We start from the raw sequence: 16,628 nt of genomic DNA, 5'->3' as shown, positions 1-16,628 counted from the left end.
CGTGTAGGGTACAACATGCAAGTGACAGAGTTCCTAAAGCTTTGCTAGAGCAGGCTTGGGGCTGGGGTCATTTTGTCCGTGTAAGCAGTAGAGGATTTCAGGCAGATGTGGTAGTCGCTGTTGGCCATGAATGTCATGATACAGAACCTATTCTTTATATAGGTCTGTAGTAAAATATGTCTGAATGTTACATTGCGGTATTATACTGAGAGTACTGTGATTTGAGGCGTATTTCAGACTTACAAAGCTGTTAGCGTGAGATATAATTACCGTGAAAATTACCTTGCTTCTCCACAGAACTCAGGCACAGTGTGGTGCTTGTTCAAATGGTGCATTTTTTGTCTATCCAGAGCAAGGAAGATAGCATATATCTGGCTCATGCAGTTGAAAACTAGATGCTGCTTTAACTCTGCCATAGGAACTTGCTCCATTCTTAAATACACTTGGGCAAGAGAGAAAGGTGGCTTAGGCCTAGCTGATCCTGATCCACCTCTTGATATTCCTTTTTTTTTTTTTTTTTCTCTTCTCCACTTGTTTTCCTTGTGTCAGAGTCTGTATTGTAATTCAAAATTTGACCAGGTAGTGAAGTGGCAAGGTGCAAAATTAGAGATATAGATTTTGGATCTTTTCTAATGTTCCTCTCCCTTTTACTATTTTTCTTTGAAAAATAACAGCTGTGGGCTACATAGAATACTAGTTTATGTATTGAAGCATTTAATAGATCTATTTGTGTGCATTTTCTTATTTAAATGCCAGAAGATATTTTGCTGACTAAACTGAAGCCTAGTGAAGACTGTTGAAGGAGTGAAAGTTTAGAAAATGTTCACTGTAAAACAGACATAACTGATTATTAATGTGACATTTTAAATTGCTACTTAGTTGCATGCTTTTTCTTTGGTTTAATGTGTTAATGGACTTAGTGAAGTAGTATACATATGAATGTTCCCTAAAGTTAAAATTATTTTTTTAAGTGCATGGATGACTTCAAGATAAAGTGTGCAGAAAAAAAAAAGTGTTTGGTTTTTTTTAGCACTGATGGAGCCCTTGGAGTAAGTATCAGTGCTCCAGGAGGTGCTATTGCTTCTGTTCCAAACTGGACTCTGCGAGGAACCCAACTCATGAATGGCACATCCATGTCTTCTCCCAATGCATGTGGAGGCATTGCATTAGTATTGTCAGGTAATGTGCTACAATCGTAAATAGAAATGCTTGGTCTAAAAGAGATAAAATACTTTTTTCTTCTAAAAAAACATGCTGTAGCTTTGATTATTTTTGTTATATCTAATACTAAACCTTGTTTTTGATTTCAGGACTCAAAGCTAATGGTGTTCATTACACTGTTCATTCTGTCAGAAGAGCTTTAGAAAATACTGCAGTGAAAGCTGAAAACATAGAAGTATTTGCACAAGGACATGGTATTATTCAGGTACTTGCTAGCAAAAAACAACAGTATAAATAACTTCCAATGGAAAACTAACCTACAAAAAAAGAGCAGCTTTCTAGATGAGCTCACTCAGTTTGCTCGCATGCTGCTTGAGTCTCGGATCTGATTGAGGAATAAGGGAATGTAGTGGGAGGAAGGAGGAATGAGACAGTTCTTTCAGTTTCAGCATGCAGTTACTGTAGATAAATTTGTTAACTAAGCACATTCTTAGACTAATCAAAAATATATTTGGACATAAAAGTGGGATGTGGGTTTTTATCACCCACATGTAGATTTGGATGCCTAAATTCTGTCCTAATGTCCAAAAGTGTTTTTATGTTGTTGTCAGAGAGACACATTGTTCTGTGAAAACAAAAGCTGGAACTGTAAGTTCTGGCCAGTGAAAATACCCATACTGGTTCATAAAGCAGTACAGCTGCAGTTGTGTGTTGACTTTTTTCTGGGCCTGCACTGAGAAGTCTGAGTGTTCAGTGTATTCTAAGTAGCTTGGAAATCTGAAGTGAATCTTTCTGTGACAAAGACATATTGAATGACAATCTCCCTGTGCATAAGCTGAGGTTCCTAAATAGCTGCTGCTGGTTTTTACCTGCAGTCATTCCCATCCTAGCCAAATAAGAGGTACAAAGATTTTGCTCTCATACCTAAATATGCTAGACATTTAAGACTTAGCCCTAAACTCATGTCCTGGAGGTGCTAGAACCTAGTAGGTAATGTCTGCTGAGCAGTGCTGCAACACTTGAGTTTGATACAGAAGGCAACAATAAGTGGTAGCCATATAAAAAAATCACTGTAACAGAAGAACGAAAGGCACCAGTCATATCTTACGATGTAGTAGTTTGTGATTAAAGCATGTGTTAAAACTGATCTGGGAGACTGAGGCTGCTATATGTCTACTTGTCTCAAAGGAGAGTGCCATAATCTCCACTGAAGGTGGCTCACTGTGAAATAGAGAATGTAAAAGTTTCAGAGTGTGTAGAATAGAAAGTAAGATAGAAGGTTGTCTATTTTAAAAAAAGGGGAACTTATGAGTTTCCTGTGACAGCTCATTTACTTAAGTCCAGGGGTGGATTTCATGACCTGATTCTCTTATTTCATATCAATATATACATTTTTATGGGCATCCCATATTGCTTGTCTCTTTTGACCTTCTCAACTTCTTCTGTAAAATCTTTAAATGCTTAACTGATGTTGCCTCATATATGCAAAAAAGTACCTAAATGAGTATAGTAGGTCTGGGCCTTTGAAGTCCTCTGTGTTTAGTGTCACCTCTGAAAACTTTTGTTACACAGCTCTTGGGGATTTATAGCAAAGGAGATTTGTCTTTTGTTTTCCTTTGTTTTACTGTTCTTGACTTACTGTGCTCTGTGTGGCTGTTGCAGACTGAAAATACTGCCTCATTTTCTATACATAGTATTGCATAAGGCTCAAACAGTGTGGCCCAGGTGGCACGTGAGTTATTCGCTGCTGTTGTACTTTCTGAATCCTTCATATTGAAGATAATTTGCATCAATTTCTACTAATTGAAAATGTTTAACTTACAACATGTTCTTTCTAATAGGTTGACAAAGCCTATGACTACCTCATTCAGAATTCATCATTCACAAGTAACATAGGCTTTACGGTTACTGTCGGAAGCAACCGTGGAATCTACCTCAGAGATCCTGCCCAGATAGCTGCACCTTCTGATCATGGGGTTGGCATAGAACCTATCTTTCCTGAGAATACAGGTAGGAAAGAGCTTTTTATGGGGCAGGGGAATAAAATGTAATCTTTAACAAAAGGCTGTGATAATGAGGGATAGGAATCTTTACCATAAAACGAGTAAGTGCAAGTTACATTTCATAGTATATGAAGGCATGCAGATAAACAACTTTTTCCATTCTAACATCAGACTTATAATTGTAGCACTTTCATGTTTGGGAGAAGTCTGTTGCTTCATGGTTGCTCTCAGAGAAAAAAGGATCTCTCTTTTGTTCTGAAGAACTTAAAAGCAAAGTTATGGAGCCAGGGAAAAATTGAGAAAAAATATCAAATATCCCTAAGGTTTTGTGAAATTGTAGAACTTCAGGGTTTTTGTTGTAGGTAACTCTTGATAAAGAATAATTTCCATTCTAAACATGAAAGAACTTATCCAGTTAAATAACTTACCAGTTATTGAAAGACTATAAATTCTAGCTTTGGACTTTAAGTTTCTACAACCTGAGAAGAATCTTAGTGAAGCAAACTAGACTTGGATTCAGTAGCAAATAACAGAGAAACATAAATATATCTAAAAGTAATAAAGAAATTGATACAGATTTTAGTTACTAACAGGGTAGAAGTAACTTCCGCAAATCAAAACAAGGTTTGGCAGCATTTCTCCATAAACCATTTAGCCTTGCTTTATTTAATAACATTTTGAACTCACTGAGAGACTGAATTACATTATATTTTAAAAAGTTATCCATGTGAGAGCTTGTTACTGAGATTCATTCCTTTCCTAAAACCAGTGATCCTCAAGGTTGGCATGTCACAAAGGGGTGAGTTTATTTACGAGAGGAAAAGATATGAGTCGGGACACGTTACTGACTCAGACTAACTTAGTCCTTTGACAGGTTACATTGCAACCGGTGCTTTTTGAATTTACTATGTAACACAGAGAAATAAAATAATTGTGCAATAGACTCTTCCGCAGAAGCAGGCAGTCTGACGTTTCCAATGCATGAGTGGCTTGTAGCATGATGTTGTTTCCCTAGTACCTGTCTGATTGTTATTTCCATGCTGTGTCTGATGTCTTCAACAAGTCTGAGTTTGAGAAACTTCAGTAAGAGGCTGACAGAGGCTGGTCTGCTCAGTCTGTCTTTTGAAGTTCTCTTTGAGCTTTTATTGCTTCTCATGTACCTGAGGGAATTACATTTGATAACAGAGTGCTCTTTTCTCTACTTAACAAAGCTGCAATGAAGTGTCTGAAAATTAAGCTAAGGTTAATTAGAACTAGGAAATATGGAATTTTTTTTTTCAAAGTGTCATCGTTAGAGCCAGAGAAATCTGTTTTTTAACCACTAAAACTTTTCAACTGGGCTTGAATGTCTTTTAGAAGGTGTTCTTTAAGCCATGGCTTTTTTTTACTTTGAAGCTAATTTGCAAAATCAACTAACTGCACTGCTTGCAAAGTCAGAGTAGATTATCATAGTAATTTTTAATAGATTTTACCTCTTGCTTAGGTTCCTCTATAATGTAATTGGGAAATTAGCATTAGCTCATAAGCATTTTAACCTTCAGGATCATTGCAATTATTTTAAATTGTATTAGTCTGCATTAAGGAAGACTGTGTACCTTCTTACAGACTATGTTGTGGGCAACTAAAGTGTTGCTTACTATCCTACCTTTGGCTTAGTCAGGTTTGACTGTTTCAAGGGGGAAGATTTTATACTTGAGGACAACCTTTCTTTTACTGAATACCGCTCCTATTTTGTTTTTCTTAAGTTATAGAAATAATATAGAACACTGCTTTGTGGAGAATCTGACATACAGGGGCCCTAAGGAATTGGTCCCTATTATGTATTAGTGATATATGCATTTTAATGGCAAATATTGTTATAGTAGAATATGAGCACGTGTTTGTGTTACTTAATTATTTTTAAATTTGTTTCTTGACAGAAAACACTGAAAGAATATCTCTCCAGCTTCATTTAGCTTTAACTTCAAATGCATCATGGGTCCAGTGTCCTAGTCATTTAGAGCTTATGAACCAGTGTCGACACATAAATATTCGTGTGGATCCACGTGGCCTGAGAGAAGGACTTCATTATACAGAGGTATTGAAGTACCTGTGTTCTAAGCAAGATTATGTGCTCTTTCCTTTTCATGTGGTCTGTATCAACTTCTATAAAAGTAATTTTTAAGGAAATAAATGTTTTGTGCTGTACAGACCATGAAATACTGCCACCCTCCGTTCCACTTTATGGGCTGAATCCAGGGTTCAGCAATAGTTACTCTGTACAATGTTTTAGTACATGCCAATGGGACTTTGAGTATCTGTGTTCAAAAAATAAAAGCATATAGGAAGTATAAGCCAATAACAATTAATTTTTGAAGTTTTAAGTAACTGTATTTTATTTTCTTAGGTGTGTGGATATGATACAGCAATGCCTAATGCAGGCCCTCTGTTCAGAGTTCCAATAACTGTTGTTATACCAACAAGGTCAGTAAATCCAGGCTTTATCTGCATTCTATAAGTTTAGTTTTCTGTATCCACTTTACTTGCGATTTATTTCACCACCTTCTTTCTCTGGGTGCCCTTGAACTAACTACTAACATTGTTATGGGAGCAGAGGTCTGAAAAGATTCTCACAGCAGACTTACACCACAGTGCCTTTTTTGTACTTTTGGTCCTGGCAGCTCAAGGCAGTGTGTTCTGGTGGGCTTGGTCACAGTGTCAGCAGCATCCTGGTCCATCAGAATACAGATGGATTCTAGCATGTTGACTAAAGTATCAATCAATATACTCATAGGTGTAGGTCAATTGGAGTGTTTTTCATATCTAACTGGTAGACTAGAGTATATGAAGATAGAGATCCTTATTTGGCAAGTGAACATTTGCATAAGTTTCCCTTGTGAAAGTAATACAGCAAATTTAGAGTTAGTGTAGTGCCTGTAATTGGCTTAAACATAGACTTCAGTTATGTGGATAAGGAAGGACAACATCTTATTAAACCTATTCTGAGGATAGTCAGCCTGAGAAAAAAAAATGTGCCATTTCTCTAACTCCATTATAGAATTATTGTTTCTTACCTACATTAGCTCACTTTAGTGGACAGTCACTCAGCCAGGAAAAGCCACTGAAAACTAGGATTCTTTGATGTTTTGATTCTTTGATACTGTGCTTACTTTAAGCACAGTAGCTTCAGGGAGGTTAGGAGGGGTTTTTTACATTATGTCCTGGAGGCAATGTTTATAATCTTTTAGACACATTGTATTGTCTGATCCTGTACTAGTATGGGTTTTGTATGAATATACTTTCTTTTGAGGGTATTTTTACATTCTAAAATAGTTTTTAAAAGGCTTCACAGTTTGTTTACTATTAGTATTTTCTTTTTGACATACAGAGTAGATGAATCATCAAGCTATGATCTGACATACACAGATGTTCATTTTAAACCTGGCCAAATCCGAAGACACTTCATCGATGTTCCACAGGGAGCTACATGGGCTGGTAAGAAAAGAAGCACATTAAATAAATAGAACAATTGCATCTGTCAGACTTGGCAAACTGTTTTGAAATAATTTTGAGTTCTGCCTGATTAAGACCTGAATGATTTGTTGCATGGACAGATAAAATATTTGATCCTAAGCTCTTAGAGGGTTGATTTTTGAGTTCTCATGGTTTCTGATATAGTAGAATCCTGACTCTTAATCTTTTAGAAACCAACAGATACAATCTGAAGTGCTTGCACATAACTGCAGGAATACCCCATGTACTAAGTACTACTGTCTGAGGTTTGCCTACTTTTTAAGGTGTATGGATGGAGTGTTGACAGATGTCTTAACTGAGCAAACACGTGATTTTCATAATGGGCAAGTAGCTCATAATTCTGCAAGGATGAAGAAAAGGGTTGTTTTTCTTGTCTTTGTGAGATTACTAAATAATAATCCTTTCAAGAATCTTCCATTCAGACTGAAGGTAGTGATAAAACACTTAATTTGAAATTCAGCAGCTGTCTTTCCTGTACAGATTATAAGTCTGTACTATCTGATTAATTTTCACCATTTAATTGAGTCATGTTTTGTTTAACTGCTCTCTGAACTTAGCTAGTTTTTCCTTAATCTGATAGTTTTTGTAAGTAACTGATATGTAAGCATTATTCAGTTATGGAGCCACTTGGGGTACTGCATAACTTCTTAAATTACAAATTACTTGTGAAACTAGGCTTTTTCTGGTGACTCTCTGCTTTCCTTCTAAAATTCTTGGCTCTTGAAACTAAACTTAATTTTTTTCTTTAATCTAGAGGTGACAGTGTGTTCATGTTCAGCTGATGTGACTGCTAAGTTTGTGCTTCATGCTGTTCAGCTAGTGAAACAAAAAGCATATAGAAGTCATGAGTTCTACAAATTTTCATCCTTACCAGAAAAAGGATCAGTGACAGAAGCATTTCCTGTCTTAGTAAGTTACCTTAGAGTGGCGGGGGGTAAAGAGAGGAAGTAACGTATCAGTGCAGTATAACATAACTCTTTCTGGATTTGGTCCAAAGAAAATCTTCCAACACAAAAAATCACACATTTGTTAAATTAGTGAATACATCTGGTTTTCAGCTTTGAAAAAGCCTCTAATAGCTTGCAAGTATTTCTTAATTATTACTATTAGTAGCATTATTTCTTAATTATCTTACCCATATAATATGTGTTAATCTCCTCCTTTTATTGGTTCTTGTTTATACAAACTAGTTTCCCAATCAAACAGGGGCTGTGACTTGTTAATAAATGTAGACTTGGTGGTTTATGTGGTAATCTGGGACACCTCCATGATGTTGAAGCCATGTGATACTGACTGATTTATATTACTTAAATACAGCAGGCTTAGCTTGGATAATGCTAGATCAAGAGTCCAAAACAGAACCAGGAGTAAGCTAACAGTTCAGGGGTGTAGATACTGGAGTCCACTTTTCAAGTTGATCCCCTGCCTTGCTAAATCTAGTTATATAGCCCTAAAGCCTGAGAGTGGTTATGATTTCTGTGCTATTCAGTCTTACCTTCTGTGACAATATCAGGTGGGGGGAACCCTAAGCTAATTTTGTCCCACTGACACTTTGTGATTTTCATCATGTTAGTTTAATAAACAAACAAATGAAACCAAAATAAAAACCCCACAACCAAACAACCAGAAAAACTCCCAAACTTCACAAGGTTATTGTCATCATATTTAGACAGTGTGGGTTCTCTTTTTCTGATACATTTTTTTTACGGTGCACGTATAAAATTCATCTATGAACTATCTTGTCTGCCGAGTTTGAAGAATTGCAAAAGGAAGATGTAACATTTAAAAGCTTTTTTCTGTAGGGTATACCCCTGGCAGTCTTTTTTTTTTTTCCCTATTTTAAACTGTCTTATTTGCTGGACTAAGTATATAGTATCTTATTTGGTACTGTAGAAACCTGTACAGTTGGATTAACTGTACATAACAGGGTCTATTTTGAGCTATACTCCAGTTTTTTTTGACTGGGGATTAGTAAGGCTGGGCTCAATAGAAGAGGGAAGTGGGACCTTCTGTGTAACTTTGTGCTTTTGTTATCCAGGCTGGAAAAACCATTGAATTTTGTGTTGCCCGGTGGTGGGCAAGCCTTAGCGATGTTAGCATTAATTACACCATTTCTTTCCATGGTGTGCTTTGTGCTACTCCTCAGCTAAACATGGTAAGTTTTCTAGAGTGTTTATCTTGAATTATTCTGTCCTGTGGTATCTCAGAATTAAAAAAGCTTTTCTTCATTCTTGCCTGTATTGAGAAAGACTAAAAGCGTTATATACATATATGTGAAATATTCATGTTTTATCTTAAAAATTGGTAAGTAGTTTAGTCCGACAGAAATGCCCATTACCATTTAAATTAATTTTTCTGTGTCTTTCTATTATAAACCAGTAGAGGGGAAAAAAAAAACCTAAACCCCAAAACAAACAAAAAAAATCAAAACCAAACACCAACAGCAAGGGCATACTAAAAGGCTGAAATTGTATTAATACTTTACTAGGAAGTGTTTATGTGAATAAATATTGCTGGGACCACAGTTCTTGAACTTGAATATCTAGACTGCCCTTGCTACAAGACGATGCTCCAAATCCCATTTTTGGAATAAAATGTCATTAATATCTGTTTTCTGTTCAGTGTTTCATGGAGATGTGCCTAGTGATTTGAGATTAATTGCTTAGGGTACTTGAAGTTACAGTGAATGGGCAGTGTTATGTTTCCTAAGGCTCTTTGGTACTGAAGTATTGAAAAAATTACTAAAACCAGTAATATAATATTTACAGTATTTGTCTTGCTCCTGTGCTCTTTGCTGACTTGTGCAACCTGGCTTCGCTTGACTTTGCTTTCCTTGGGAGGGGGCTCTATTTGAGAGCTGAGATGACAATACCAACATGAAGCAGCAGCATGCTCATTTATCCTAGTTCCTCCCATTTTTAATTATTTTTTTTTAAGCTAAGGGCCAGAGCAAATTATAGTTGTCCCACAGATGAATTTGGATGTATGCAGGCTATAAGAGCTGAGTAAACCAGGGGGAGTAGAAAGAGTCAGTGCATTGTGCTAAGATACCAGTAGAGCACGAAAACATAGCTGGTGGTGGTAGTGGTGTGCATAGCATCTCCCCTCACCCCAGCAGGGTTAGGTAAACTGAATAATGGAGACATAAAAGGGAGAGAATACCAGGAGTTTTGCCCTTCATTCTTGAGCACCTCTAACTTTCATAACATACATTTTAACAGTGCTTAAATACTGATGGTTTTGTCATGGGATACTGCTAGAAAAAAAGTTTTAAAATTATTTTACCACATGCACAGGCTAGTGATGGGCAATTGTTTTTTTCAGAAAGTTAAACTATTCTGTAATAATAATCCTAAGGAGACACACCATAAAGTATTTGTTCTAAGATTCTACATTAATAATGCTCGTATTTATTGAATTACACATACAAAGGAAGTTGTCACAAATGCATGAACAGAGCCCAGCCCTGCCCGAAGTGTGACTTGTACAGTTCTGTACAAAGTACTTCAATTGTTGGGAAAGGAGGAATATAAATATGACTTTAGCTCCAGTTGCTAATTTTGCAAGTCTCAGTATATCTGCTGTTATTCATAGAGTTAAGCTTGTGACACTTTAAACTCACGCAGTATTACTACTTATAGTATAGATAAGTACAGCTTCCACTTCATTTTTGTGGGATGTATCAAATGGTCCACATCTGGTATGATAGGGTCCACAGAAGCATAATTCTTATATGCTTTTTCTTTAGCATGCTTCAGAAGGCATCGTGAGATTTGATGTTCACTCGCTGTTGAAGTATGAAGATATTGCTCCATGCATAAATCTGAAAAGCTGGGTTCAAACACTCAGGTAGAGTTTCTGGGGGACTGTATTGGGAAAGTGGGAAAACTATTTTTAATTAATTAAAACAGTAACAACAGTGAAATTTAGGATAACAATAATATTCTTCTCAAATTTTAAGTAGGTTTGAAAGCATCGATTAATACAATTTCTTAGTGTTCTCTTTTTTTGTTTTCTTTTACCTTTGACAAAAAATGAGAATTATGGTGACTTTTTCCATACAAATTATTTTCCTTAAGCTAATTAATAAAAAGCAACAACCATTTACCAAAATAGTCCATTTCTTCCAAAGGAGACAGAGGTAAAAGTCACCTTAATATCTAAAGAAACAAATCGTAGAGTTATTTGGTGCTACTCTTTGTTATTTAGGTTTTTTTAAGCAGCTTCTACAAACCCTGCCCAATTTTAACCTGGGAATACTGTCTTCTCTTGCTTGATTGATTGTGTTTTTGAAGGATCTGGTGCAGAATTATATGTGAAAAGTTGTGTTTGTATTGTTGCCAGTTTGACACACGCTGATTTGGAGGAAAAGGCTGGTTGGAAAATTCCTGAGCAGTGCAGCAATTGCTAAAGTTGGTCACTTCAGGAGGAAAAATAAATGCTGTCTAGTTTAAGCAGTACTTTTAAGACTTAGGCCAGACAATTTCACAGTGGTCAGTAATCCAAAGTTTTCCATTATTTGGGCCTCTCAGTGGAGACCTTGAGCTTTGTCTGCGGCTTTTGGATTCCTTTAACTGGAATTGAGCTCACTAGGAGTTTAATGAACATTTCACCTAGTGTTAGCTTCAGAAATACCCAATTCAGTATGCATTAAGTGAGGAAATAAAACAATCCCCTAATATATCTTTGCCTCATTTTTGCTTTGTGAAGTGGAGATGGTCTTAGGTTCTTGTGATATTTGAGGCACTTGTCTTACAGTAAAGAACGGTGTTTAAGTAAACTGATGAAATATATTTATTTATTTAAATTAAGGCATGAATAATGTCTGTTGAATGAAGTAATGAGTCATAACACAGGGGGGAAAAAAGTACTGAGTAGCTTCTCATTTGAGTTTCAAATGCTTGAAGGCAGAGTGAGTAATAGGGAGACATGCAGTGTGTGGTATCACTCTGTTCTTAAGTCTTCTGTCAGCAGTCTTATCTGGTGTCTGTCAGACTAGGAAACCTGGGTTAAATGGACCTGGGATCTCACCCATCACAGATATTTTACTGGGTGACTACTCTGTGCTCTTGGCAATGAAAGAGCTGACAGGATCTCTCAGAAAAACTTTAATCATATAATTACATTTCATTCATTCATTCATTCTGACAACATTTAAACAAGCCAGGGCATCCTTATTCTGCTGCTATTTATTCCCAAAGCTTGGGTTTTCCTATATCATCATTATTTAGTCTATATCCTTTTATGCTTAAAGTCTGAAGTGTTTATGCTGCTCTGAACAATAGTTTGTCGTCACTGCATTGAAGATAACGTACACTAAATATATGTTAACATTCTTCGGTGTTACTACTCTGATTTCTGTAAGGTCTCTTACAGATTGTCTTTTGATGCAATCTTCTATAACAATTATCAAATATTAATCCTGTGCTCTAACTACTCTGCCATTTTCTTTCAATCTATGAATAAAAGTGCTGATTGCTGGGTACTAGAGATGTAAAGTCACCTGATCTGTTTTCCCTTTTTTCTTTTTTTCTTTTAATGGCCTTTAATTTTGAGCATTTAAATGTGCTTTCTACGTTCTGTTGATTTCTTTCTTTGGCACTGTATGTAATGTCACTAAACCTTGTTTTTGAACTGATATTAATTTTAACTGAGAAATTTATGCTGCCTGGATAGTTAGAATATTTTAAGAGATCTTATTGTGTGTGCTGAATTCAGAATATGCTTCTGCTTAAACAAGTCAAGTTTTGATGGAGGGTACGTGTTTCTTAAAAGTACCTTATGTTGTTTTTTGTTGTTTAACTGCAGACCAGTGAGTGCAAAAATAAAACCTTTGGGCTCCAGGGATATTTTACCAAATAATCGTCAACTGTATGAGATGATTTTGACTTATAACTTCCATCAGGTAAGGGTGATGGGTGATTGCTTCTTTAAAAGTGTTTAATAAATACTGCATTTTTTTCTAAAACTAGATTTTAACTTGAACTAGCTTTCTGTCTAGATTCACATACTAGACTCACAGTCAAAATTCTGATTTGATTCTCTTTAGGAGCTACTGCTACTTGAAATAGGCTTTAGTTCAAGTATTCTTTTCAATATATTTGTAAAGATTGTACTTTTATTCAAAGGTGTATTAAATGGCTTGTCTTTTCTTTTAATAGCCTAAGAGTGGAGAAGTAACTCCAAGCTGTCCACTTCTTTGTGAATTGTTGTATGAATCTGAATTTGATAGTCAACTGTGGATTATTTTTGACCAGAACAAAAGACAAATGGGTTCAGGAGATGCCTATCCACACCAGGTAGAGTAATGTATTTATTTTACCTTGTTTTCTGCATGGTGTAAACATTTTCATTCTTTTTCATCTGCCAGGCCTGGTGTTAGCTTCTAACATTTCCTGATGCATAAGCGTAAGAATATTATGTCTTCACAAGAGGACAGGTTCTGTGATATATCACAGGTGGTGATACATTTGTCTGAAAAAAATAGATTTGCTTCTGTGAATTAGATCTTATGATTTATTTTTCTCTTCCAAGGAAGAAGGAAGAGTTATGGCTTGGTTTATTTCTACATAAAGCTGTTAACTTGTTATTTCTTGTGAATTTGACTGGTGCTTCTCAAGCAGTAAATTTGAGTTCTTTTTGCCTTTATGCTTGGGTTTTTTACTAAGATGATACCTTGAACTTTTCTATCTAATGTGGAAAGGAGCCGTTATTTTTTCTGTAGTCTGATTTGTCTGCTGATAGATTAGAGGCTTTTGTGTCCACAAAGGCTGTTTTCTGTGCTGTTGATGTCTTCAAACAAATGCTGTAGCCTGGTTTACTTCCTGTTGCTGTCTTTCAAGGGGATTTTTTTTTGCACATGACTTGTAGATACTGTACCCTCGGTGGAAATCTTTCTGCTGAGACAGAGGCTTTTGTGTCTGGCTCATGGGGGCAGTGTGGGGGGAAGGGATAAAAAGAAAAAAAAATTAGTAAGAGAATAATTTTCCATAGTGTTTTTGGTTTTGAAGTGCTTTTTATCAATACAAAATCCCAGTTGAACTTAATCCATGTATGTTTGTTTTGATAGATTGACCATTCTGAAAGTGTACAAAAGATAACTTAAAAGCATGTCTTTTGACTCTTATAAATTAATTTCAGAAATTGCAGTATTTAAACTTCTGTTGCTTACCTTGCATTTTTAAGGTGCTGTAAAAGCTAAAAATCACCAGAGTAGTAGTCTGTTACTTGCACCACCTGGTGGACTACCACACTGCAAATCTCTGGTGTTGTGCATCATAGAATGATTCTAAAGAAATTTAAAATTATTTAATCTAGGAATAAGTATCAATAGGAGGCGTGACTCCCTAACCCAGAGGGGGGGAGGTTCTGGGAGCAGAGTAGTTCTGAATTATTGCCCCCTTTCTCCTTAGAGCTGCCCTTTCTATTGCTGCAGCAGCAGCAGAAAGGAAGCCTGGCATACTGTTGCTCAAAACATCCACATGGTACCCATTTAAGTTGAAAGAAATGGAAAACTGTTTTCAAAACTAAGGATTTGAGAATCTGGGGTGGGGGTTGTTTTGTGTTTTTTGGGGGGGGAGGCTGGGTTGTCTTATGTAGTAAGTGGAAATGATGTTGTCTGTGCATTCCTAATTGAATATGTAGAAAGCTCAGGGAAGAGAGTCTGCAGCCTTAAATCTCACAGGAATGGTGGGTCCCTCAGTGTGAAAGCTGGTGCAGTGCTTGAGACAGTAGCTGTCCTGTGGTGGAAACCACAGAGCACCCAAAGTTACATAATAAACTGAGAATATATCAAGGCAAATCTGCTACAGGTTTTGAACTGAAAGTATAGCAAGAATTCTGATTATTATTGGAGCAGTTAGTAAAGTGTTAGAATGGTAACAAATTATGTCAGTTTATTTTATGGTCTGAAACTTAATTTTTTTTCAGTCAATCCAAAACAGATTTTGGCTGCTGTACGGTCTTGAAAGTACCCAGTTTTAAGGATTCCAAAACTAAGGCAATCTGGCATATTCTACATGGCTAATACTCTTTTAAGTATCAAGAAGAACATGACATTCTTATTTCTGGGTTTCTTTGGGAATGATGGAGTATTTAATCTTGGCATTTATGAAACCTTCTTTCTTTCAGTATTCTGTGAAACTGGAAAAAGGAGATTACACTATTCGGTTACAAATCCGTCATGAACAAAACAGTGAGCTGGATCGCATCAAAGACCTTCCATTTATTGTTTCTCACAGGTTGTCTAGTACCTTGAGCTTAGATATTTATGAAAGCCATAGCCTTGCCCTGCTAGGGAAGAAGAAGTCCAACAGTTTGACATTACCACCAAAACACAGTCAGCCATTCTTTGTTACATCTCTGCCTGATGACAAGTAAGTTACTGAAGTCCTGTTTTTCTCATCTACATCTAACCAGCTGCCTCTTCACCTAACTAAAGTGATGCTTTAGTGTCTACCTGTGTAGGCTTGGCAATTCCTCGTGTCGTTCTTTCACTGTTTGCAGTCTTTATTGTAGTCCCCATGGAACACTAATTAACCTGGTTTTAACACTGTACGTTCTTTATTTTTATAGAATACCTAAAGGAGCAGGACCAGGATGTTATCTTGCAGGAGCTCTTACACTGTCTAAAACAGAACTTGGAAAGAAAGCTGTGAGTATTTGAAATTGGTGACCGCTTGTTTTTCTGAAACTTTTGAAGCAAGTAAATGGCATGACAAGAAGTGCTGTATTTCATGGGTTTAGTACTTAAAAGAGCACTAGGTTTAGTAACAACACATTTTGAAGCAGTTGTTTCATTATAAAGTCAGAGTAACTTCTAAGCATTTTATTTTTGTTGTCATCATATAATCTTAAATTTAATTGCATTTTCTACATTTTGAATTCTAATTCTTCCACTCTGGATCCTTGTATTTCTAGACGCAACTGCTTTTTGTTGGTGTGGCAGCCTTTCAAAGCAGTTTTGTGTAATTGCCTGGCTTACTAAAGTTTCTGTATGGAAAAGATGTGAATATAGTTTTGTGCATGTTGTTTCTCTAATGAAACAGCTCTACTCTTCCTTGCATGCATACAATTTTCAGCAAAAATACGTGCTTTCTTAACAGCTTCATGTTACTGTTACAAAGTAGTAGGAATTTTGCTGAGTTAAATGCATAAGCAGATATTCTTACCTGCTTCACAGTGATGTTGTCAACCACTAATACAACAGTATGCTCCAACAGAATGATGTCATATCTCTGTATGTGATGGTAGAAAAAAGATGTAGGGTTTTATTTCTCATAATGCAACATCCTGAAAAACTGTTTTCTAACTTGTATGAATCTGTCAGTGGTTATAGTAACCAGATTACTCTTCTGTGTGTCTGGTGCTAAGGTATTTAGAGGCTTCCCTTAGCTATTTTTAAATAGATGGCAAAGCTGAGAATAAATGGTGCTTATTAGTAGTAAGAGGTAGTCCATCTATGTCCATATATCACTAGGTGTGGCTGAGCAACATGTATAAACCTAGGGTATGTTTTCATAGAAAATAAGTTTCTGTGCGTAGGTAGTCACATACCTGTAGATTATGTTGAGCAGAACAGTTTAGATCATTCTGTCAGATTTGGTTTTACTTTTGGGACAGATTGTGTGTAACTGCAGGTTAGATAATGTCTGTCAGAATTTATGGATCAATGAGGAAAAGCTCAGTAACTAAAATAACTAAAATACTTAGTTTTATACTTCTTTGTGATTCCTGCAAGGTTACAAGTATACTTTTAAGAAATCCATGGTAAATTCATTGCAGTAGTGTAGTATAGTTTCCCTAAATTGAATTCTGTGCTTCCTTGAACTATTGGTTGTAATTCTCATCTAATTTCTAAACCAGACTTAGTGATAATACACAGTGATTTCTGGGATAGAAAGAATTATGTAGGTAGGTAGGTTAGGTAGGTATTGCCTGTCAAATTTCATG

The 16,628-nt window shown here is 36.2% G+C and overlaps 1 protein-coding gene across 1 annotated transcript in view; it reads left to right on the top strand.

Annotated features, from left to right (window-relative positions):
- TPP2 (tripeptidyl peptidase II) overlaps positions 1 to 16,628 on the top strand; it is a 55,374-nt gene that overhangs the window by 16,191 nt on the left and 22,555 nt on the right. Inside the window, exons 11-23 of the mRNA XM_009997975.1 lie at positions 1,031 to 1,179; positions 1,311 to 1,426; positions 3,003 to 3,171; positions 5,084 to 5,241; positions 5,551 to 5,627; positions 6,532 to 6,638; positions 7,432 to 7,586; positions 8,716 to 8,832; positions 10,426 to 10,526; positions 12,486 to 12,582; positions 12,839 to 12,976; positions 14,808 to 15,052; positions 15,252 to 15,330. Of these exons, the coding sequence (XP_009996277.1) occupies positions 1,031 to 1,179; positions 1,311 to 1,426; positions 3,003 to 3,171; positions 5,084 to 5,241; positions 5,551 to 5,627; positions 6,532 to 6,638; positions 7,432 to 7,586; positions 8,716 to 8,832; positions 10,426 to 10,526; positions 12,486 to 12,582; positions 12,839 to 12,976; positions 14,808 to 15,052; positions 15,252 to 15,330 (1,708 nt within the window). The remainder of the gene's footprint in view (positions 1 to 1,030; positions 1,180 to 1,310; positions 1,427 to 3,002; positions 3,172 to 5,083; positions 5,242 to 5,550; positions 5,628 to 6,531; positions 6,639 to 7,431; positions 7,587 to 8,715; positions 8,833 to 10,425; positions 10,527 to 12,485; positions 12,583 to 12,838; positions 12,977 to 14,807; positions 15,053 to 15,251; positions 15,331 to 16,628) is intronic.

This window comes from Chaetura pelagica, unplaced genomic scaffold (genome assembly GCF_000747805.2).
Source record: "Chaetura pelagica isolate M959 unplaced genomic scaffold, ChaPel_1.0 scaffold123, whole genome shotgun sequence".
NCBI lineage: Eukaryota > Metazoa > Chordata > Aves > Apodiformes > Apodidae > Chaetura > Chaetura pelagica.
This window is presented reverse-complemented; position numbering and strand designations above follow the sequence as displayed.